At 36.5% G+C, this 12,966-nt stretch overlaps 1 protein-coding gene across 5 annotated transcripts in view; it reads right to left on the reverse strand.

The window, feature by feature from the left end:
* LOC139959182 (integrin alpha-6-like) overlaps positions 1 to 10,428 on the reverse strand; it is a 51,053-nt gene extending 40,625 nt beyond the window's left edge. For all 5 annotated transcript variants that reach the window (XM_071956784.1, XM_071956783.1, XM_071956781.1 and 2 more), the window contains exon 1: positions 9,972 to 10,428. In XM_071956784.1, coding sequence (XP_071812885.1) covers positions 9,972 to 10,162 — 191 coding nt within the window. In that variant the 5' untranslated portion in view covers positions 10,163 to 10,428. The remainder of the gene's footprint in view (positions 1 to 9,971) is intronic.
* Between the last annotated feature and the right edge of the window lie 2,538 nt (positions 10,429 to 12,966).

Here is a 12,966-nt window from a genome sequence, read left to right on the forward strand (position 1 = left end):
TAAGTGGTATTCTGGTACTTAACAAGTTGGAAAAGTATATTATTACAGTATGTTGACAGCCTTGTAAACAGAAACTGTTATTAGTTATCTTTCTAGGAAGTGTGATGTAGGGAACTTCCTGTATATGCTACTGTACTACTGTAGCTAAGAGATTACAAGGGTGAATCTAGGGTAAGGGGAAGGTGAAGATAATTTGGTAAAATGCACTCTGTTATAGAGTGCATAGTTACACTATCTTGCTACGCTTCCTTTTAAATCTACTGTAACTGTAGCATGTGTTAATGTTCCAAATACTCTCCAGATGGGTCAAAGTTCAATCCATTCCTAACAACAATGAGGAGGATCGTTTATATAATCGTTTATGTAATAATTCCTCGATTGCAATGAATGTTCCAGGCAGGATAAACACTCTGAGGGAGAATAGGTATATCAATTTGGCCTCAACAATATATCTAATTTAGCTTTCTTGCAAACTTTATCCAGAGAGCACATATATAACCTACATTAAAGAGGAGAAGAGATATTTGGAAGTAATTATATCCACAAAACTTAAAAGTGACAAGTCATACCATCACAGCAAATAGTTTTTGGTTAAGTGAGACCTGTTTGCCGCCATTGGTACGATACATGTTAAAGACATGGCAATTTAAATATTTAAAGATACCGCACATCGTATTTCTGAGTGTGGGTGTGTGACATCACACTCTACCATAAAGTTCAATTAATACCGTGTCATAAACCCCGCCTGTTCACCAAAGCTAATTCCTTGATTATGGGGGAAGTGACCTTTGTATTGTTCAAGAGGGCAATTTCACTTTTAATATTTATCTGTGGGTTCAAATCTAAACAAATTTCAAAATCACTATTACTGGTTTCCATTTAAGCTGATGTATTACACAACGAATGACTGTAGATTAAAAAAGATGGACTTGCAGTCTACACTATGTTCGGAGGGAAGAGGGTGCTGCATAATAACGAAATTAGCTCAAACATGAGAACATGCAAATGGAAAAATAAAATATTAATATTCTTTACTTGAACTAGCAAATACAAGAGTACATTCAAATATCCTATTGTATGTCTGTACACAAGGGCTCAACCATGTTTACTTCTGGAGGACTTAAGCCCTCTACCAAAAACAAAATCAGGGGCTTGCCTCCCCCTCCCCCCTCCTTTCCACCAACAATGGCAGACAAAATATTCCAAACATTCCAACTGCATAGTTTTTAAATATCTAACATATATATGAAGTACAGACTACTGCCAACAGTCAAAAGATCTTCACCACTGTTTCCTAATCTAAACCCTCCATTTTACAAACTTCAATCTAAACCCTCCATTTTACAAACAATTCTCAAAGGGTATGGCACTCCCTACAGCTGCTGAACTGCTATATATAATACTGTATATACCGATCACAACCTACAGTAGTGGCCTGTTCCAAAGTTTTAACTGATACCATTTATGATACCTTCCTTGTACAGTGGCAGTATTGACAGAATGCAATCGCATTGAATTACAGTACCCATCACATAACATTACCTGAAGTATGTATAATGTAGCCTTTGTATAGCTGATGAATCAAATTTTACAATACACTGAGTCCATAGACTCCATATACTGTAGTATCTTCAAGTAGAACCAGTACTACAGTCTACACTGTATGTCTGTATGTAACACTGGTAGAGATCTTTGACTGTGGATTCTCAGTAGGACCACTGAACCAGGGCAATAATTCTATGGTTTAATAGGAACTTAAAAATATATAGGAAACCAAGAAAAAAATTGCAGACCCGTACGGTACTTACGAGAATTTGCACGATTAGTGAGTAACAGGGTAGTGATGAAATAGTCAAAGTACAATGTCTCCTTAAATCTGAAATTGTGAATGTCATGTATTTTAATGCATTGAATATAGAGTAGGTACAGGAGATGAACATCACAATGCATAGGACTCACTCCCATATCCTCCTCTCCTATCCAAACTTCTTCAATGCAGACAGAATTTGCCTGTTACTATTGTACAGTACTTTACTGTACAGAAGAGTACATTGAGATTACAGTGATTGATATGACATTCACCTAAGGCAGCCTTTCTAAGAACTTCACACATTAGAACAGTCAGAATGTCAATCCCATTACCTCATTGCCTGGTATTCTGGCTAGAGATGCTCACACAGACACATTTTAATTATAAGAGAGAGAGGAATGCATTACAGTCAGCTCAAATCAATGACTGAGACTTTATGACTCTCAAGGACTTGTTAAGGAGGTTAAATATAGATTCATGTTAGCAGTTCAAGCAACACATCTGGGGGGGAAGGGATGGACCTGCATGTTTTCATGCCTTCCATTGATTGATTACATAACATCTAAAAGCAGCATTTTTTAGGGAAATATAATTAATAAAATGTCTATACATCTTATAAGACGAAATAAATAGTAATATTCCAGTCCAATGAGTCCAATAAATGTAATTGAATTGCCTCGATTTGCCTATAAACTCTAGCATGCAAAAACATTACATCAAGTAAGTCTTCAAATTACTCTCACAGCGGATTCTAAACTTCATATTTATTCCAGATAAACAGAGTCAACTAACTGTGGTTGTGGCTTGAGCATGCTATTTTAAAGACTTGTGAAATTGAGAACTGGTTTGTTCAACTTTGATCACATCCCAATTGAACTCCAGGCACACCATTTTCTTCTCTTTGTCCTTCTCAATCCCTTAACCCCCCACCCCCCCCCCCGAACCCCCTTCTCTTTCCCACCCACAAATTAAGCAATTGAATCATATATCATCAATTTCACAGAAACAATGGTATGAACAAATGAATGATGATATTCAAAGACACACACAGCATTGGATTGGTTGTAGCGAGATGATGAGCTAGATAAATGTTGGGTCCTTCCACATATATTACAAAGCATGATGACAGCAGCTGTTCCTATTACACATCCCGTTCCAGGTATTAAAACTCTGTTATGAGTTGTACAGTACTGTATTAGCCCCCCATGTTATGACTAACCACATTCCTTTTTATCTGATGCTCAAATATTTTCCTGAGAGTCAATGACAGTACAGTATATATATATATATATATACAGAATCTTTGTAATATGATGAACTTGATCACTGCTATATCACAGCAGGGAGTGTAGGCTATGCTTGTACACTGAGAGGTACTGTGGGTACATCATTTACTACGTTAAGTGTACGGTAGCACTCATCTTGGGGAAGGCCAAACATGCCATTTGATACTCGCTATATCTGTTCATTCATACAGTGTGAATGAATCAAGTCATGTACAAACTATTAAGTGAAATTACTATATGAAGCTGCTGTTTGCTTCAGTTACTACTATACATGCTACAATATACATATGGCGACCTTCAATAGATATTGTAAGCAGCTCTGTAGTAAGAGTACATGTTCTGCCCACATGTATCCTTAGTGTACAACAGTATTGGTCTGTTCATGAGACCATGTTTGTCCATAATATGCCCCTTTTTGACTTGCCTTTTTAATTTTTCCTTCCCCCCCCCCCCTCCCCTGTTTTGTGTGCACATTTTTAATCTAAATAATTTCAAGACCAACCTCCAAATGAAAAATATGAAGAAAGGAAGAACAAGTCATGATAAACGCTGATATTACAGGTAAAATTACAACCGGGAAGCTCCTTCCTGCATGGCAATATTGGATGTCATTTTCCACTTCTCCGATATCACTATCACTAGTATTATTAATTATCAAACAACTTCACAGGAGCAAAGGTCCGAAAGTAATTAACACTTTCTGTTGGTAGTTTGATCATTTATCAACTGATTTCATGTCAAAAATAAATTACACCTCAGCTATCAAGAAACAGAAAGAGAATTTAATGAAATTTCACACTGCAAGTACAGTAGGGTTCAATGATGAGCAATGATGAGTATCACATCAGGAAATACTGACAGCTTTAGTCACTTCAGCAAATATACAAGTTACATGCTTCCATTTCCTTATATACACTCTACACACTAACATACCATTTATGCAATAGCAGAAAGTCTTTTTTTCATTTCACAAATTTAGCAACAACTAGATTATCTGGTCTGTGTGTGTAATGTTGTGAACACCAAAATATATACTCTACTTGCTATACTACTATGTTGTACACATGTACAGTAGTTATGTATCCAAAATATAAGGACATACAATACACTGGTTATGGGACTAAATCATGCTACCTATTGTACTCCTATCCTTGTAAGACTTAATCCCCAGCATTCATGCAATGTCATTAAAAAAATTAAAAAATAAATTTCCACCCACCACTTTGGGACTTGTATCTGAAATTGTAGATGAAATCTTATAGAGCTGTGGAGTTTAATCACTGCTGTAGCTCTGTGAATTTTATCACCTTCAAAAATGAACTGACTGATCTTTAAAAGCAGATGTACCGTAACATTTTTTGGCACCTATTCAGTCTTTTGTCGCAAACATGTCATATTTTAGCTGGTGGTAGATCTTCATAAAAAGTAAGGCAGAAATTGGAACAACTGAAAATACATTGTAAATCTCTAAAGGTTCCGTAAAGCTTTTGAAATCTAACAGTCAGACTTGTACGTATCTAGTGACATCTAATGACAGATATTTGGAACAAATAAAAATACACTTTAAATCTCTAAAATTTCCATAAAGTTTGTTAAGCTTTCAAAATCTAACAGTCAGACATGTACAGTACAGTATCTACTGACATTCATCGTTTATACAACATTGGTTTATAGTCTGCACATGTGCAGACACTCATTTCAAACCACAAAAACAAACGACAACAGCAACAATGAAATTTGGTTGAATTTAATCTAAAATCTGCCAAGTGTTGTCAATATCAGTGTCTCTCTTAGGAGGTTGAATCAATCATGAAAAAATACCAAAAGATACCATATATGATGACCTCACCATGAACTATGTTTGCAACCATAGGTCATTGCTAAGTGCCATGTTACTCAGAAATAGTAATCACCTTTGTCCTTTTGTTTAGTTTTTACTATCAAACATGGAAAGAGATATATATGTAATGTCAGCATAGTCTTTTCCTCACTGCATGTGTAACCATTCAATCAGACATTCCACAATCTTGAGTGTGCACTGTACAGACTCCTACAGAAGAATAGCCTTATATTTGGTTTACCTTAGTCATTTCTGCAACACAGGAATAGCTACTTACTGTAAGCCTATAAAATAATAATGTTCTAAAATGTCTGTAAAAACAGTATGTTATGTGGATGCAAGAGGAATTTTTCCCATATCATCTTAGAGGTGTAATTACAATTACAAACAATGTTATGCATTTCCAGATGAGGCATTACATGGAGGATAAGAAATGACTTCAAATGAGTACAGTACAATCATTTAATATAATGTCTACAAAAGAAGAAATATTAACAGAATTACAGAACTTTATCCATCAAATATTAACAACATTTCCCTCTTTTTTTCAGATGATATTTCTTCACTGGTTTCTGTCACGTCAGAGGTGACACACAAAAGGAAGTTTCGTACATCTGAGTGAATTTCGTCGAATTTTTGTACCAGTGAAAAAAATGAAATATTTATCAGTGAGCATGCATGCCTGCATAATAATTTGACAGGACACAAAAGCTGGTATGTGTCTCGTACCGCATGTCCCGTAAACAAGACGATATGACAGAATCTGCCTCCTACTCAGGGAATCATTTTGTGTATTGTCTATACTGATAGTTTTAAACAAGGATTGTAGACTAGCTCTACTACAATATTTCCCACGCATATATCCTTTATACTATACAAGTACACCACCATGTTTTGGTAAACCTATTTGTCACAGGACAAAAGTATTTACAAAAACTGTTCTCCCAGCCTCTGATGATCAAAGGTGAATACAGTCTTTGTCATGAATTCACAATATTTTGGCTATTCCAAGCAGTAATGTAAGCCCATTATTATATAATGATACATGAAAGTAAACTTGAGAAGATATATATCCAAATTATATTAGTAATCTATGTATGGGATTAAAATTCAAACCAAACAGTTTCAGAAATACTGTGTCTGCTAATGTTGAGCTAATCTGCAGCTATGGGCGAATCACTCACTCAATTGCTTCAAAACTAGGGATGCACCGGATATCCGGTCGGGCCAGACTATCCGGCCGGATAGTGAGCAATTATCTGGTTCCGGTTCCGGCTGGATCTTTTTCAAAATCTGGCCTGAATTATTCCTTAAAAAGGTGTTGGTATTAACTTAAATCTATGTAAACTACTTCCAAAAATTAATAAAAACATTCAAAGTAAGGAAAAATTAGGTTTAACATGTTTAATTTAATTTTCTCAATGGTCTGACCCACTGTTTCTAAAGATCAACCAAAATAATACTCCTTGTTTCATATACCTACTTCTTATTTATGATTTTCTTTTGTGTAATGAAAAAATCTGGTTCCGGCCGGATTTTATCCGGCCGGATTTCATGTACTATACGGCAAAATCCGGTTCTGGCGGGATCCAAAAATTTGGATCCGGTGCATCCCTATTCAAAACCAGACTAAAATCAAGTGTTTTCCCCAAATGTTAATGAGCAACTTGTGTGAACAGTTAACATACAGTAACAGCTACATTTGGCTCTGAAGTATTTGCTGAGGGACTCTGAGGGACGCAAGTCTTAAATTTCTATATTAAGACAGTACGAGCATCCTGTCTGAACTACAGTAATTTTACCACTGTACAGACGTTGTCACTTATTCCACAATCTTACGTAGCTTACTGTATCCTGTTTTCACATTCTGATAGAAAGCGAACAGTAGACCCCAAAGACCTAAAATTGAATTTTCATGAAAATGGTATTAATGGAATGTGTTATATGCTTCTTCACATTCATAGGTGTACAGTACAGTAAATCAAACTTGTTATATTTTATAAACATTATTACATACTGGATATAAACTGTACATTTATCATATCTGTACAGATATTACACTATAGATACAGTAGAATAGATACAGTTTAATCAGGTAGTAATTTAAGGAATCCTGCATGGATCTTGCAGGCTACTGTACATGTATGCAAACTACAGTACACTCCCATATTATGAACACCGAGCCATCTGTGATGATGCTTCACTCAAACTAAAGGATCTATATGCTATAAATGTGAAATGTGAAACCCCAATTGATTCACCCGATGATTAATGATTTCGTCAAAACTACTTCTAAACAAAATTTGAATGTACAGTACTACTTTCAAGTGAGGTGTCATATATGTAGCATATATAATATACTGCACAGCTGTGTCCAGGCATCTCATAGAAACCAGAACTGTGACTGTTAACAATCTTTTATAGCCAACTTGGGGAAAATATGATAAAACCTGATACATCATTAACAAAGAGCTTGAGCTACATATCATACCCAGAAGGACTGTATATTGTAGTTCATACAGCTTAGACGACCAGGTCAGTGACTGATCTTGGATACATCATGGTACAAAACTACAAATTGAAATCATAGAACAATCAGTAGCGGAGCTAGGGGTTATTGTCAGGGGGCGAGAATGGTCTGTAGGGGCGCTTTCGATACTATCTAAGCGGAGCGCCACCACAAGTTAGCGCAGAGCATACCAAAATTTTTTGAGTAAAGATACTCCCTAGATCGCCGGAAACGACCCTTCCCGGGCCTTGCTAATTTGTGACAAATGTCAATAGGTAGATGAGAGCGCAATAAAAAAGTCAATAATTGTAAATAAGTAAAAAGTGGTAAAAAGCTGAAAGCAGTCCATTTGAGTACGTCAGGGGGGGCATCAGCCCCCCTGACTGTATGGACGCTCCACCACTGAGAACAATGTAATTGACATGGAAGGGAGAAGAAACATCAAACTTGACTAGGAATCTGGACAGAATGCAGCCAGAGGAACGGCAGTACTTACTTTAAAGACTCGGAAGGGATTGAAGGAACCAGGGCTGATTTTCTTACTAACATTATGTGCAATATTTCATATGAGATGGGGAGGTGGGGGGATGGGGGGTGGAATCCTAGATATTGTCTACTGGCCCTAGTGAAAGGTTCTAAATGTTTCAGCAATGGTGCAATGCTCTGTAAACTAAACAGTAATGGCAGTGGCTGTGAAAAATCATTTCTCTGAAGTACATTTCCAATTTTCCATACCAACCAGAATATATGCAAAATTCCATATGAAATATTATGCCATTTTGGACAACAGTATATGGAGCATGATATTCATGCAATGTATTATCTATTTACACTGTCAGTTTTATGGATAAATATTACTGTTTCTTTTCACATGTATATAAATCATGTTCTCAAAACCAGCAAATTTTCACACCGACATGCGGCTAAATTCCCAACTGTTTTCGATGTCTTGTCTATGTACAGATCTCTTGAAACAGGTATAGTTTTGAAAGCTGCACTAGAAGATGTGGATATGCTGCAGTTGTGTAACATGAAGGCAAACCAGGGTTCAGGGCTGCTGATTTTCTGTAGAAATGATTGATTTTGAGCTTGCTTTGGGCTAATATGGTGCACATACTTGACCTACACATGTGGGGAGGTCGACTCATAACGTACAGCATCTGTATCAATGAAATTAGTCCCACAGGACAGAATAACAGCTGGAAATTTGTAAACCGAAAAAATAGAAACCATTCTTCAGGTGTACTAGAGGGTTCCCCACTTGAACAAAGTATGACATTTATATACTTGAGGTTTTTTTTTTGTGGTGGGGGGGAGGGGGAGAGGGGGTATTAAATGTATCATTTACATGTGATATGGCATTTTGTAATATTCATTTTGTCAATAGTGTTTACAATTGGCTAAGATGGCATTCTGAGACATTTTAAACCTTTACAGTATGTACAGTTTGTTGTTCATATTGTACTGTGGCATAAATTATTTTGGCATTCATTGTGAATAAAAGTAAATTTAATATACTTTTGCTTGTGTTCAATCTATGATGTTCCTAAAATGTTAAAAGAAATAAAAATGTTTGCAGTCTTTTTTATGAGTTTCTCTTGTCCTAATTTGGAGGTAGAGTTTCATACCACATTGGAGAATGGTGTCAAAAGCCATATGAAATGATTTATCAGGGAATTACTTACTTACACTATCATGTATTGAAAGAGTTAGCCTAAGTCTGGAAGCAATAAATTTGGATACACACATAACGTTGTGTCTTTCTCAAAATAAAAAGAAGACTAATTGATACACTGTGACTAGGTCACTATTTTCAGAAAGGTGTTTTCTGAGAATGGTGGGACATTTTATAGTTACTCCATTTTGGAAATCTAGATACTTCTGTGATGAGCTGGCCTACATTAAGTTACGCCAGTTACTTACTTGCACTGTGAGTCTGTGACTATGAGCTTTTGTTTTGGAATTCAAAATAATAATTGAACATTTTGTGACCATGAACTTGATGAGTACATGCTTGATGAGTACATGATCATAGGGTTGGCTGTGAGGAGAATTTGAAAATATGATATGAAACATGACCTTAATTCGAAATTTTCATAACCAGAAACAAGTTTTGTAGTGCTATCGAAGAGGCTCAAGGGCAGCATTCATGATAAGGTTCAGTCAATCTTCTCTCAGGATTGAGACTCTCTGCTGGTACCATAGCAAACTTGTACCTGTAGTTACTGTTAGGCTTAACGAAGTATTGGGATCGGCTATATCTAATTCTAAGTAATAGCCCTACGTCTAGCCGAACTGTTATGTCTAACTAAGGATTAGCTGAAACTTAAAATCTATCTTTACTAGCCTAAGTAGCCTAGGCCTAAGTACGAATAGGCCAAACGTTACTTACAGTAGCCTATAGACCAAACCTACGAAAGGGCTATGTACTCCCACATTGGGAGCTGTAGTAATATTACGTAGAATTAGTTTTTTTCATGTCACTGACACCAACAGGTATATCTTTTCTCATTCTTTTTTACTTACAGACTTTCAGCGAACGGAGGCCTTACACCCCTCTCTGCTGTGCTGTGTTGCGCTACGGAAAATCCAAAATAGCTATCAGGTGGACCATTCTTTATAAGTGGCAACCTGGTTTCAAAGTTAAACTGTAGCGTTCTTTTTATAAAAAACGAGAGAAAATACAATAAAATTGTTTTATAGCCTATGGAATCCATTTTTAACTCCTTCCCTTCCTGTGGAAGCACCCACGAGCAGGGTTGACTTAATTCTTGCCGAGTTTTCGAAGCTAGAATACGACTGTTTTCTGCGCTCGTCAATTTCTTCTTGAGCCCACTGTCACAATGGTGCAAATTGGTGTAGTATATTTGCAGGCTACATAGGCCTACGCACAGTTACTACAGTGTAGTCCTGGTAGTTTATACCGACAATAACATTGAACGGGTTATAAAGCTGCATTAGTTCTCTAACGTCGGACACTTATGTACTCTATCATGTGTACTACAGAAACGCAAGTGTATGAGCCGAACTCAAACTGCATCCTTCCACACCTACATCAGCATGTACGGAAGCCCATTAGGGCCAAGGTTGTTTTTTTTCTTGAAATCCGAAATCCTTATTTTAAAATCCGAAATCTATTTTTGGAAATCCGAAATCTGTTTTTTGAAATCCGAAATCTGTTTTTCAAAATCCGAAATCTGAAATCCTTATTTTAAAATCCGAAAACTATTTTTTGAAATCCGAAATCTATATTTTAAAATCCGAAATCTATTTATGAAATCCGAAATCCTTATTTTAAAATCCGAAATCCTTATTTTGAAATCCGAAATCTGTTTTTTAAAATCCGAAATCTATTTTTTGAAATCCGAAATCTATTTTTCGAAATCCGAAATCTATTTTTTGAAATCCGAAATCTATTTTTTTGAATGTACGGCAGTACGGGCGACTTTTGTATTCGTTGCTAGTGTTATCAAAATGTTAGCTATTGACAACATAGTGACAAACTATGCGCCATTTTCTGAAAGCGCCTGGGTATTCGAAGCTACATATGTATGTAAGTAGGGCCTGGGATTGTATCCCTCCTGACACTGTGCTAGCCTGCGACCCAACTTTTCAACGAATGATCGTAGAGACCAGCGGCGATCCATAGCCAACGTCGGACACTAAAGCTTCCTTGCCCGCATTACAATGTAGTGATACTGTTTATACAGAAAGGCTCTACATGTATTACACATTTTTACATTGTATCGTGTACTCTCCAATTATTGCAGAAATGAAAAAGCAAGAATTATAGAGAATGAAAACCCTGTTAGAACCGTTACAAATGCAATATCATAATGATGTGAACTGTCAGCAAGGCAGATCACGGGCGGGGTAGTTTTAGACTTGAATCAGGCCCTAAGCCTGGGCCTTTAGCCTAACCTTAAGACATCCTCGAAAACAGCTCAAAGTGCTGGGATAGTATAGGGAATAACGTCCAAGGCCTACAGCTGGTCCAGCCTAAGTTTGCACAGTAGACCCTCTCACTGTGTCGACTGTTTCATAGTTCCCAACTCTTGAGAGGGCAAATGCTGGTCCATGCCACGAATCGCCGTCCTGAGGGAGGGGTATAAGGGGAGAGGGTGCCTCCCCCCCCTTTTGATTTTTTTTTTGGAATCCTGGTGATGCCTACATTTAAAATGGTGGCACTTAGAAAGGCTTTTGTCACCCACAATTTTCTGGGAAATATGCATTTTATGCATTATGCTAAAGAAATGATGGTTGCTAAGTCAAAATTTGATGCATTTGGTTTTATGTATAATGAACAATTACAACGCGGGTTTTTCTGACGCTTGCGCGGGTCAGCGGGTTTGAGTGTTAGAATGCGGGTCTAACCCGCGAAATGCGGGTCAGTTGATCTTTAAAAAATGGTTTTTGTCCAAAATTGTCCGTATTGCTAAGTTTGATAGCCCAAGCTGGAAATAACCCTTTATCAAATCTCCACGCTCCGCCATCTTAACATGGACGCAAGATGAATGATGCATATGGCCTTCAACAAACTTTACAATGAGCAATAATTAATGTTACAAACGCTGAAGAAAAAATAGGTTTCAAAAAATAGATTTCGGATTACAAAATAAGGATTTCGGATTTCGAAAAATAAATTTTCGGATTTTATAAAATAGATTTCGGATTTCGAAGAGCAGATTTCGGATTTTAAAAAACAGATTTCGGATTTTAAAATAAGGATTTCGGATTTTAAAAAACAGATTTCGAATTTTAAAATAAATAGATTTCGGATTTTAAAATAAGGATTTCGGATTTTAAAAGAGAGATTTCGGATTTTAAAAAACAGATTTCGGATTTTAAAATAAGGATTTCGGATTTCAAAAGATGGATTTCGGATTTTAAAATAAGGATAAGGGATTTCGGATTTTAAAAAACAGATTTCGGATTTTAAATAATAGATTTCGGATTTTAAAATAAGGATTTCAGATTTTAAAATAAGGATTTCGGATTTTAAAGTAAGGATTTCGGATTTCAAGGGGAAAAAAAAACCTTGGCCCTAATGGGCTTCCGTAAGCATGTGTGCAGTTCTGACATATATGAAATTCCTAGCGCAGTACTGTGTCAATGTAAATAATGAATCATTGTCGGAAACAGCCTCGAGCGTTCAAAAGTTGTGGTATTGAAGTTCAGAAATTTCTGTGAATTGACATAGGCGTAGGAGGCGGGGGGGGGGGGAGGGGGTGGGACTGGGGGTTGCAGCCTCCAATCCAATTCTTTTTGGAAAATTCGGGCAATATGCTGAGAATTTTTCGGTCACCTACTGAAAGAAAGATAAATTGCAATGTGTTTTTCAATGGTTAAACTTATATTATTATTATTATCATTATTATTGCAACGACTTCCCCCCAAAATCTAACCAATATGGGAGGGTAATAAATTAATAACACAGCAAATGATTGTATGTAATTGGCATGCGATGTAATAACCAATTCGTGTCTATATGATATGCACACCAATGTTATTTGGTTATATT

The sequence above is a fragment of the Apostichopus japonicus genome, chromosome 18, assembly GCF_037975245.1.
Source record: "Apostichopus japonicus isolate 1M-3 chromosome 18, ASM3797524v1, whole genome shotgun sequence".
Taxonomy (NCBI): domain Eukaryota; kingdom Metazoa; phylum Echinodermata; class Holothuroidea; order Aspidochirotida; family Stichopodidae; genus Apostichopus; species Apostichopus japonicus.